This window comes from Narcine bancroftii, chromosome 13 (genome assembly GCF_036971445.1).
Source record: "Narcine bancroftii isolate sNarBan1 chromosome 13, sNarBan1.hap1, whole genome shotgun sequence".
Classification (NCBI taxonomy): Eukaryota; Metazoa; Chordata; class Chondrichthyes; order Torpediniformes; family Narcinidae; genus Narcine; species Narcine bancroftii.
The window spans coordinates 74455187-74467504 of record NC_091481.1 but is presented as its reverse complement, the minus strand read 5'-3'; the positions used below and the strand labels follow the sequence as shown (position 1 = coordinate 74467504).

At 45.2% G+C, this 12318-nt stretch overlaps 2 protein-coding genes across 14 annotated transcripts in view; one reads left to right on the top strand and one right to left on the bottom strand.

The window, feature by feature from the left end:
- The window catches only part of LOC138748337 (echinoderm microtubule-associated protein-like 1), a 146367-nt gene extending 145583 nt beyond the window's left edge, over window positions 1–784 (bottom strand). For both annotated transcript variants that reach the window (XR_011347948.1, XM_069908351.1), the window contains exon 1: window positions 708–784. The gene's annotated coding sequence lies outside the window, so the exon portion shown is untranslated. The remainder of the gene's footprint in view (window positions 1–707) is intronic.
- A 95-nt stretch (window positions 785–879) lies between these two features.
- Window positions 880–12318, top strand: part of meiosin (meiosis initiator) — a 69308-nt gene continuing 57869 nt past the window's right edge. For 2 of the 12 annotated variants that reach the window (XM_069908350.1, XM_069908343.1), the window contains exons 1-2: window positions 1001–1090; window positions 1645–1895. Coding sequence is in view for 6 of the 12 variants with exons in the window: in XM_069908340.1 (XP_069764441.1) it covers window positions 1015–1090 (76 nt within the window). In the remaining 6 variants the exon portion in view is untranslated. The other 10 variants (XM_069908342.1, XM_069908349.1, XM_069908339.1 and 7 more) reach the window with 8 other exon arrangements.

Genomic DNA, 12318 nt, shown 5'->3' with positions numbered 1-12318 from the left:
CACGGCCTAAGGACCCCGGATCTAACAGGTGTGCCCCTTAACTTGTCGTCCATTTTGGGGCGTAGGGCAAATTGGAGGTCAAATTAACGTCAAGCTCGCGGTGGCACCAGAGGATAGCGGGCTCAAAAGCCGGACCTTCTGGCCCAAAAGCCAGACCTTCTGGCCCAAAAGCCAGACGTCTGGCCCAAACACCGGACGTCTGGCCCAAACACCGGACGTCTGGCCACCCTAACTCCAAAATGAAGTCCAATCCTGCCGCGCCCGCAGGAAAAAGCATCTCGGGGTTGTACGTACTGACAATAAACCTGAAATCATCTGTGCCTTATAGACTCAAATCCTTATATTGTTTCATGTTATCGAGGAATTATCAATGAGTATTCGCCAACCCCAGTCATGGGTCCCAGATGGGATGTCAACCCATGTTATTCATTGATAAATTGATACACCCTCTGCTTTTATTTTCAGTTGAAGTTTCAGATCATCCAAGACTTTATTTTGAGGAAACAACTAACTTTTTTTGCTGAGGTAAAACACGAAAGTCTGCAGACACCGTGGTTGAAGTAAAACCGCGGTGGGGTTTTTTTTTTAACAAGTTAAAGTGTTTTCATGAGGGAAAGTCGGATACTAAAAGTATAGGTGATAATAGAATTGCCCCTTTTAATGGTTCACTGAGGGAAATACGGCATCTCCGCACACGGCGGCCTCACCAAGCCAGCGGGACCCTCAGTTCGCGCGCAAGGCCTCGGCAACAGGGCCCCGGCCAATCACCGCCTTCCTCCCCTGGCACCGCCGACCAATGGCAAGATGGGGAAGCGAGCCCGCGCTTCGGCGCCGGCGGGCCGGGCGCACGTGACCTGCGTTCCCTGGAGCCCAGGCAGAGAGGCGCGGGAGCTGAGGTCAAGCGCCGCCCCCAACCTCAGCTGGCGCACGTGACCTGCGTTCCCTGGAGCCCGGGCGGAGGAGAGGCAGCTGAGGTAACGAGGGGAAGGATGCGGAACCCAGCCACTGTGAAGGATGGACAATGGGGCTGGACCCTGCCCCCTCACCACTGACCACCTTCATCCCCCTCCACGTCTTGGGCCTTCAATTGGTAATGAAGGTCAACCAGAAGTGGCAACCGTAGAACGCTGCAGCACAGAAGCAGGCTCTTCGGCCCTTCTAGTTTGCACTGAACCATTGTTTCCGCCCAGTCCCACTGACCTGCACCTCCACGTTGCCTCCTGCCTATGTAAGAATTGAGCCCGCATTCACCGCTTCAGCTGGCAGCCCGTTGCCCACTCGATGTGTGAAGAAGATCCCCCCCCAACCTTTCCCCTTTCACCCTTAGCCCACGCCCCCTGGTTTGTATCTCTCCGACCCTCAGCGGAAAAAGCCGATCGACATTTACTCTCTCTACCCCCCCTCATAATTTTAAATACCTCTATCAAATTTGCCCTCATTCTTCTATGCTCCTTAGAAAAATAAAGTCCTAACCTTAATTAACTTTTCCCTGTAACTCCGTTCCTGAGGTCCGGGCAACATCCTAGTAAATCTTCTCCCCACGCTTTCTATCTTATTGTGGTTCGGTGACCGAAACTCCACACAATATTCCAAATTTGGCCCCACTGATGTCTTGTATAACTTTACCATAACTCCTATGCACAGGGAGACCCCGACTTACTCAGTTCTGGGAAGTTGAAATGATCATCAGTTGAAATCGGGCGAAAAAATACGAGATTTGCCGAAAAGCGCAAGATATGCCAAACAAACACAAGATTTTGCCAAAAAATGCGAGATTTGCTGAAAAGCGCTAGATTTGCTGAAATTATGCAAGATTTCGCTGTAAAAAAGGGAGCTTTCGCCGAAAAACGCGAGAACAGAACCGTTGTAACTGAAATATCGTATGTTGGGATGTTGTAAGTAGAAATCTATCTATACTTTGATTTATGAAGGCCAATGTGCCAAAAACTCTCTTTACAACCCTATTATGTACCTGGATTCCCAAAACCCTCACTCCTCAGTGCCATACTGTGTATGTCCTTTCTTGGTTTGGCCTTCCAAAATGCAACAACTCACTCTTTTCTGCTTTAAATTCCATCTGCCATTTTTCAACCCACTTTTACAGCTGGTCCAGATCCCTCTGCAAACTTAGAAACCCCTCACTGTTGTTAGGAATTAAAGTACCTTTAAAGAAATTGCTCGAGACAAAAATTGAGAACAAAGAACATTTATTACTACAACAATGCAAAGTTGGGTGCTTCCCCTTACCCTGGGAATACACACACATACTGGGGCTCACCCAACTTTTATACAGTCAATTTCAGTATCAGAATGCCCTCCCCCTTACATTCTTCTGCCCCCTGAATGGGTTTGGCATAGGTAATTCTTCCTGCCTACGTGCAGTTTCAGTACACTTGGAGGACCAGGGGGGGTATCCTGTCGGTGTCCCTTCATGTCATTGTCCTTATTCACACCTTCCTGATTCTCTGGGCTACAGTCTCTTGATATGCAGAGTTGACTCATTCTATCTAGGGTTGGCTAATTTCATATGTATAAATCTGTGTATGGTTAGCTAATTAGAAATGTATGACTTGGTACTTCTGTCCAGGGCTAGGAGACCCTTATCTGATCCAGACTACCTCAACTTCCTACATTCTATTGTACCTTACCATTCCTTATCTTAGTCCTATGGTCTTGTCACAAAGGATAGAAGATTCTTATGTTAATCGTGCTGACTCTGCTTTCCTGCATCCTAAGCCCCAAACTTATCCTGTTTGAACTGGTTTCAGCCATTTTACTGATGAACTTTAGTTTCTTCCATGTTCATAATTTTAGGTCAATTTTCCCATCTCTCACAATCCTCACTTTTCTTTTAGATCAGTAATACTGATCTTTCACCATGATCAGTGTTACTGATCTTTGGTTACTAGTGTCAGTGTGACTGATCCCCCCCCCCCCCTTCCTCACTTTTCTTTTAGATCAGTAACACTGATCTTTCAAGTGTAAGGTGTAGTTTTACCCAGCTGGTCAATAACCGAATTGTAATGTCTGTGTAAAGTCTTTAGGTAGGGGAGCACCATGAAGGTCAGGGGAGTGAGTCCAGCTGCTTATTAGGGTTTGGAGTATCAGGCTCCAGTTCTCAGTAAAGAGTCTAGTCCATCCCATACGTTGAAATATGGAAGCAGTGTCTTTGAAGCACACGACCTTTGTTAAGTGTTGTCCCGACGAAGTCTGTGAGAAGCGCTGCCTTCAGCAGCGAACGAGTCGCAGTCTATGAGAAGCGCTGCCTTCAGCAGCGAACGAGTCGCAGTCTATGAGAAGCGCTGCCTTCAGCAGCGAACGAGTCGCAGTAGTCAGGCGGTTCCGTTTGATTGTGGCTAGTATCTGATGTCCCCTTCAGCCCCGAACCCTAGGGCCACCGATCTCCGAAGGCTGTTTGGAGCCTGATATTAAAGTGTCAAGCAGCTCACGTTGTTGGAAACTGGTGCTCCCTTTCATGGGGTGATGAAAAGAGACCAAGCTGGGGGGGGATTGTTTCTTGTGATTTAACTGTGTGTTGCAGCTTGTCTGCTAACATTCATTGAACTTGTGAGTTGCAGCCTGTCTGTGTACATTAGCATATGTGTCAACTCTCTCTCTCTCTGCTACATGTACAATCCAATGTCCTTTGTGAGGATTTTGACACCCTGCACTCTACTTCGCTCCTTTCCACGTTATATAAGCACCAGATGAGCAGCAGCTCCCTGAAAACAGGTGTTCCCCTTCAGGGATGATCAGAGAGAGAGAGCCAGGTGGGGGATTATGTGTCTCGTGGTTGTGTGAAGTGTCTGTTTGTTTTGCGGTTAGCTTGTTAGTTTCCCCCTTTGTGTGAAATGTACATTGTTTGTTTTGCGGTTAGTCTGTGTACACAGGTGCCTCACTGTGTGACTGCCTATCCCCACTGTGTTTCCCTGATCCGTATTCTAAATACCTTGCCTCTATGCCCTCTCTAGCCTGTAAAACAGTACAATCTGTAACCTCTGCTACCCCTTCTCCAGAAGTACTTAAAACATCGAGAGTACTCCACTAAAGCTGTTTAATTCCCCTGGTCCGTATTGGGATCCCTTATATCCCATTATGACTATACATTAAATCTATGCCCTGTCTACATTCTAAAGGAGCTGAATTGTAACCTCTGCTGCCCCTATTCCAGGGGGGCTTAAAACATTAACGAACAATATTTCAAAGAAATTAGTAAACAACAATGAAGAATACATGTAAGCTCATTAAAATACAATAAGAACTTAATAAAACACAAAAAATGTAAAGCTCATTGAAAACTGCAATAAAATGCAAGAACTGAATAAAACCACAATAAATGTAAAGCTCATTGAAAACTGCAATAAAATGCAAGAAGAACTGAATAAAACCACAATAAATGTAAAGCTCATTGAAAACAGCAATAAAATGCAAGAAGAACTGAATAAAACCACAATAAATGTAAAGCTCATTGAAAACAGCAATAAAATGCACAAAAACTGAATAAACCACGATAAATGTAAAGCTCATTGAAAACAGCAATAAAATACACAAAACTGAATAAACCACGATAAATGTAAAGCTCATTGAAAACAGCAATAAAATACACAAAACTGAATAAACCACGATAAATGTAAAGCTCATTGAAAACAGCAATAAAATACACAAAACTGAATAAACCACGATAAATGTAAAGCTCATTGAAAACAGCAATAAAATACACAAAACTGAATAAACCATTAAAAAAACGAATAAAATTGTAACATTATGGCACTTTGTCATTAATTCTTTGAATGTGGGTCCAGCCTTTCTCTCTTGTTCTTACTGCTGTGTCTGTAATTAAAAGTACACAGAAGGGACCATCCCAGGCAGGTTTTAGTTGATCCTCTTGCCATGCTTTTACATATAACCAATCACTAGATTTTAATAAAATGAATAACAATCTGACTTTCCTTTGTGTTAGTGTAAAAATTGTAAAATGAAACACAAACCATATTTGCATGGGTTTTGAATATGTTAGACCTTATTAAAATGCAGTTGGAGCTGCTTGTCTGTATGGGGCACAACCCTCCAATTTGTTAGAGTGAGTACATAACAGACATTGCAGCACAAGAGCCCCTGCAAGAGAACTTGAAACATATTCAACCTTTAGTTCTGCCTTAAGTAAAATGCCTTGTGCCACAGCTCACAGGAGCTGGCCTTATTTAAAACAGTCTGTAAAACAGGCACCAAAAAAAAGTTAAAAGATGTTCTTATGAAGATTGCACACACAATAATTTAAGTACAGGCTAGTTTCTATTATATTCCACTTAAAAGTTCTGCTGCATGAATCCTGGAGCTTGTGGAGTCATTATTGAATCAAGAAATATTGGTACCATGCCAATCTCATTCTAACATGCCAATTTCTCCAGTCCTTAAGTCAAGATGTACTGAATAGCATCTGGTACAAGATCTGTGAGTTCTTAATGATATTATTATTCTTATGCACCCAATTGTTCTGAACTATGCCACCAATTTAAATCATATTCCACCTATTGCAGTACTCACACAGCACCATAGACCAGTTCGCAGGTTTATTTCTCCATTAAGCTGAATCCAGTTGCGCAGGATTTACCTCCGTGATTATTTACAATGTAACTTCCGCACTACCGGATTTAAATATAAACCTGATGAATGGGGGAAAGTTATCATGAATTAAATAACAGCGGCAATACAGAGAAATTGTGCTGAGGCATTAATTTCACTCCAGAGGAAAATGCACCAGAGAAATGAATGATTAAACTTATAGGAATCCCCATAGGAATCCCCAGAGGTATCTTTATTCTCCAGAAGTGGGTGATCTTTAAACTCACGGACCTTGACTGCTGAATGTGTAGAAGAAATGTATTAAATGTGTTGATAGGGCTCCATACCTCTAACTGCAAGACAAGAGCCTGAAGCCTCAATTTCAAGTGCCACAGTGTACTTAAAGGGACATGCACACTCCCCCTTCAACTGGCTGATCCAGCCACTTTACACATCAGATCCTTTCTTTATCTCACATACACTTAAAGTTAAGATGTATAGAACTCACCCTATTTGCGCAAACATTTCTCCCTGCAAATGTTATAACATCACTCAACTCTCAGGTACTCCCTGTGCAAAATCACATTTAAATACAATTTATTTCATAAATTGGAATTAACTGGTAGTTAAATTCGCTAATTCTACAGTATTGAAAAACGATCATTTATGACATTTAATTTTTAGCATGAATTTTAATCAATATTGGTCAGTGACTGAAGTGGGAAGTCGTGATTTATGAAATTATCTCTGGTCTCTACTCTCCCACTCCCTGCACTTCTCCCAACATTCAGGAGCTGGCACACAGTCCCTGCCTTTTTTTTTTCATGTTACTCATCTACTATTCCTTTAACTGCTTGCATCAAAATGTTAGCCTTTGCTTTCTGCTTATCCTCAGATGTCTGGACAAATGCTTTTTGTGTGATCTGTAGAAGCTGGGTTATTCCCTGCTCATGCCAATTTTCTGTCTTTTGTAATTTTCTCTTAATGTCTGGGGCTGAGTTGGTAACAAAACCTGTTAGTACCAATTGTTCCCCTGCTGGGGATTCTATGTCGAGACCCCCATATTGTATATATATTTGGTCCCAAAAATTGGTCTAACTGTTCGGCACATCCCTGGGGATCTTCTATCAGGGAGGTCAGTTCTTTCTTAAAGTTACACACTTCAGTACTGGTCAGGGGCACATTTACGAAACCGAGACCCTCTCTCATGGGAACTTCCCGCAGTGGTCTCATCCAATTGGTTTCTGGCTTATTAGGTCTGGGTTCCTGCTCCCTGGGAAATGAATCAAAGGGTTCTGCCCTTTCTTCCTGAAGAGTCTCACGCTGTTCTGAATTAAAGTTACCTCTCTCTCCTGCCAACAGAGGTGGTAATCGAGTGCTTTGTGAGCAAGTTATCATACCACTCCTGCTCTCTTCTCTAGTGGTGGGGGAGGTGGGGAAGGTGCAGAAGGGTAGGTCATAGGAGGGGAAGGAAAGATAGGAGCCGGCATAGGAGGAACATAGGGTGGAGGGAGGGAATGTAACACATCCCAACCCTGTGGTTCAGGGACAAGAGGTTCCTCCTCTCTCTTATCCCTGGATTCTTTCTCATTCAAAACCAGCTGTTCAATGGATCCCTTGAGCCAGCAGGCTGCATATTCCCTGCTCTCAACATTGTCTGGCTGGTTTTGATAGAGCCATAAGTTCAAAGCTTCACACATCCATTCATCCTCGGATCCGAATTTTGGCCAGTACACGGAGCTCCCTTTAACCGGGTATCCCACCCATTCATTACAACAATATCTGACCGTCGTCAGTTTGTCTTTACCGCGGGTCTTTCCTGTGCCCCACTCAGATAACATCATCCCAAGCGGGCTGTACGTAGCTATCTGGTGGTCACGTCCTGTGTCAGGACTCTCATCTCTACTGCCCGCTAGTCTGTCTTTACCGCGGGTCTTTCCTGTGCCCCACTCAGATAACATCATCCCAAGCGGGCTGTACGTAGCTATCTGGTGGTCACGTCCTGTGTCAGGACTCTCATCTCTACTGCCCGCTATTCCCATACTTAGGAACAAGTAAAATACTCTTACCGAGTTCTGGCAGTACTGCTCTAGCGCGCGTCCTTCCGCCGTTTGTTCTCAATGCCTCTTCTCGGATATCACTCGCTTCTTCCACTGACCAGCCACCCGTCGCCCGTGAGTCCAGCTGAATCAGCCAGGGTGCACCTACTCTCGTCGTCGGGGTACTCTGTCAGTGGAGGGAGTGTGATCCCGGACGAGCCCCCATTTGTTAGGAATTAAAGTACCTTTAAAGAAATTGCTCGAGACAAAAATTGAGAACAAAGAACATTTATTACTACAACAATGCAAAGTTGGGTGCTTCCCCTTACCCTGGGAATACACACACATACTGGGGCTCACCCAACTTTTATACAGTCAATTTCAGTATCAGAATGCCCTCCCCCTTACATTCTTCTGCCCCCTGAATGGGTTTGGCATAGGTAATTCTTCCTGCCTACGTGCAGTTTCAGTACACTTGGAGGACCAGGGGGGGTATCCTGTCGGTGTCCCTTCATGTCATTGTCCTTATTCACACCTTCCTGATTCTCTGGGCTACAGTCTCTTGATATGCAGAGTTGACTCATTCTATCTAGGGTTGGCTAATTTCATATGTATAAATCTGTGTATGGTTAGCTAATTAGAAATGTATGACTTGGTACTTCTGTCCAGGGCTAGGAGACCCTTATCTGATCCAGACTACCTCAACTTCCTACATTCTATTGTACCTTACCATTCCTTATCTTAGTCCTATGGTCTTGTCACAAAGGATAGAAGATTCTTATGTTAATCGTGCTGACTCTGCTTTCCTGCATCCTAAGCCCCAAACTTATCCTGTTTGAACTGGTTTCAGCCATTTTACTGATGAACTTTAGTTTCTTCCATGTTCATAATTTTAGGTCAATTTTCCCATCTCTCACACTGTCCACAACAAAAAAAAGCCTGCAGATTCTATTTCCGAGAGCTGGTGGAGCTTGTCATGGAGGCAGGAGAGCCCACTGCAAAATAATTGACCTCTGTACCCCCTCAAGGGTTGTGTATATATTGTTCTCTTGTTCATTGGAACTAGACAGAATTCTGTGTGATGGCTGCGATTTTAGAACTTAGAATTGGAAACAATAGATGTGGCAGGGAATCACTGGAATGCAAAGGTGGATTACAGTTACAGTTTAAAAGCCTGGAATTTGGAAAGTTATGGGGTGATTTACAAGGGATCTGAGGAAGAACCTTCTCACCCAGAGACTGGTTGGAAACTGAAACGCTGCTGCCTGAGGGGATGGTGGAGGCAAGTACTCTCATAACAATTTGCTACAGCGTAGAAGGTTGCAGACCAAGTGCTAATAATGGGATGTGTGGGTACTCAATAAAGGGCCAAAGAGCCTGTTTCTAAATGTTAAATGTAGACATCCAGCACGGTAACAGGCTCTTCCGGCCCACAAGCCCGTGCTGCCCACTTACACCCAATTCACCTACACCGCCAGTACATTTTGAAGGGTGGGAGGAAACTGGAGCACCTGGAGGAAACCCTCACAGAAATGAGGAGAACGTGCAAACTCCGTACAGACAGCACGGGATTTGAACCCCGGTTGCTGGCACTGTTATAGTGTTAGGGGAGTCCTTTATGACTTATTCGGTATGACCTATACTGCAACCAATAATCTGAATTCTGAGGCAAGGCTTGATTGTAGTTTGGGGTTATCTGTTATTGAATTGTTTAATACTAGAGATTTAATAGATTGGATGCAAATAATTTATTTTGAGTGGGAAATCTAGAGCCATAATCTTAATATTAAAGGCAAGTTATACAGGAACTCTGCTATGACAGAGGAAGTAAGGTATGTGACTCAAAATGGCGGCACTGCCACTGGTGCGGACCCACGGGGAGCGAGGGAGCAGAGATACAGCTGTCGGTTCTGTATGGGCTTTCAATTGCCCATTGAGGAAGCCGACGTGGGGGGTTTTATTTGAAATCCCGCGATTGTGGGTCTGCAATCAAGATGGTAGCAGCCTCGATGGGCTGCAAACTTCAGGGAAGTGAAGGACTGGAGCAGGGCACCAGAATACAGAAAGACCACCCTCCGTCTGAGAGGGAGAAGATGACCCGCGGGGACAGTGATCATGGTGGCGGTCCAGTAAGAGGGCTCTGCGGCTGAGGGACCAGTGCATGCAGTGAACTGCTGGAGACTCGAGGTAAGGAACCCGCGGAAGCTGTGGGCTGCTGAAGACTGCTGTTGGGAAACTCATGCTGGTCTGTGGACTGCTGGAGACTGGCTCGAACTGTCTAGAGGGGTACCAGGTCTTGGAACCAGGATGCAAGGAGGTGCCAACAGCACTAAAGGGTTCCTGACTGTGTCGGAGGTTCAGATCTGGAACTCAGGGGCCATTGGTTTGGACTGGACAGTGGAAGTGCTGGAGGTGAATCTATGGACACTCAGTGACTCTGCTTTTTTCTCTCTTTCACTGTAAGCCTGAGTGTAAGAACTCTAAGAGGTTTTTAGGCAATTCTTGCCAGTGGCGAATCTGTCCACCTTGCAGCGGGAAAAAATAAATTTCATGTAACATGAAATTTATTACCTTGATAATAAACTGAATCTTGGATCTTGATCTGACAGTCAATCTTGAATTGAAGAACTTTCTGATTTTACCGGTATATCAATGTATCAGTCTTAATGTGACAATCATATGCAAAAAGGATGGGAAATCTAAAACCTTCCACAGAACTGATCCAGGTTCCTTAGGCAAATTTTGAACTGTAACTTTAATCATAAAGTTTTGATTCAGGCAAGGATACTACCACCAAAGCCAAGCTGGAGTTGAGAGTGTGTGAATATGTGTGTCTCATTTTTATGCCACCTGTTACAGTGAAGCCTGACTCATTTATACATAGAGGTTGAGGAAAATAAAGATTAGAGTTCCTAAAAGACAAGAGTCTTGAACCAGTCGTGCACAGAGAAAAAAAAATTAATGACTCTCTTGGAACGTCGCTGAAGAGTTTCAACATTGACCAGTTGGAACAAGGGCTGGATTGATTTGTGCACCAGCCTAAAAAGTAGTTCTCCATATGAGGAAGCTGGTAAGGAGGAAGCAAAGAGAAAAAGAGAATCTAAAAAAAAATCAAGAACCACAGGGTCCCAACAACTCTTTCACCAATGTGGAAGGAACTTTGTAGCTCAGATTGATCTAATCAGCCACCTTCATACCCATCGCAACACCATGGACTAGATGTTTATGGCTTGAGAACAAATGAAAAATTACAACTTGTAAATATTGAAAACCATCATCACCAGCTGTAACTCAACTCTTAATTTCCCAAAGCCTGCCCACTAACCACAACGCTCAAGTCCGAAGTGTGATGGTATAGCCGACTGCTGCAAAGAAACACACACACACACACAGTGTGGGAGGTTAAGCTCTGAGATTTATCGAGGATGGAAAGGCTCCTTTTATACAATTGGAGTTCCCGCTGTTAGGCACCATGTGCAGGGGAGAAGCTCATGGAGTGTCCAACTGTTGAACAATGCTCAACTCCTCAAGCTTGCAGAACTCCTCCTTGGCCAGTTGGAGCTTCTCTGGGGGAAGTAGTCTCACCCTTGCATGGAGAGGTGTACCCTTGGTAAGGACGTGATGCCATGTCAAGGGACCTCCACCATGAACTGAGGGGAAAGGATTGTCGGGAATTCAGTCAGCACCTTGGAGAACTCATCGTCTGAGCTGTGGACAAAGTCCAGGTGCAGTGCTGGAAGCCTGGCATCCCTCAGTGAGAAGGTTTGAAATGTCTGTGTGCACAAGTCTCTTGCCCTTAAGGACTTCTAGGAGGCTGTGGGCCCGCAGGAAGGTCTGCTCCGAGGATTGGCTGTTCCACTGCGGCCAGCGTGAACTCCCACGAGATGTGACTGCTTCCAAACTGCAGCTCGGCCCTTCGTGTGCCATAGGTCCGTATACTGCAGTTGTTGGCAGTCCTCAACACGGGGCCCGCTCTTCATCAAGTGTCCAAACCGGTTGGGTGTATCACGCTGACCTCCGCTCATGTATCCACCAAGAATCATCTACTGGAAGGGCGATCCCATACATACAGGAGGCTCTCTTGATGGCCAGCCACCATGGCCATCAGTGTTGGCTGGCCTTGTCATTTCCATGGAACTCGCAGGGCGACCAGCATTGGCAGGCCTCGGAACCCCATCTTCCACTCCTTACCATGGCCTGCCTTGGTTTGGTTGCGAGACTTCGTGACAAGCCCACAGTAGCCGAGCACTTCTGTTTCTGCTTCCACAGAATATCTGCAGGTGCTGCAACTTTCCAGGGATCGCTGAAATTCACATCAACCAGGAGCAGTTGGATGTCCTCGGGCAGCTGCTCCAAGAACACCTTCTCGAACATGATGCCGGGTTCATAGTCTCTCAGGAGGGCCAGCATCTCATTCATGAGCGCTGATGGGGATCTGTCCCCTAGCCCATCCAGGTGGAGCAGCCATGCCTTCTCTCTCGTTGCAAGAGCCTGAAGGTCTCAGTTATTAGCTCTTTGAAGGTAGTGTAAGTGCCTTCCGATGGTGGCCTGTGGATAAAGTTGGCCACTCTGTCTACAATCTTGGGATCCAGGCCACTGACCACGTGGTAGTATCGTGTGGTCTCACATGTGATGCCCCGAATCTGGAACTGAGCCTCAGACTGGTGAAACCACACACTGGGTTGAACTGTCCAGAGGTCAGGAGCTTGAGGCTGAA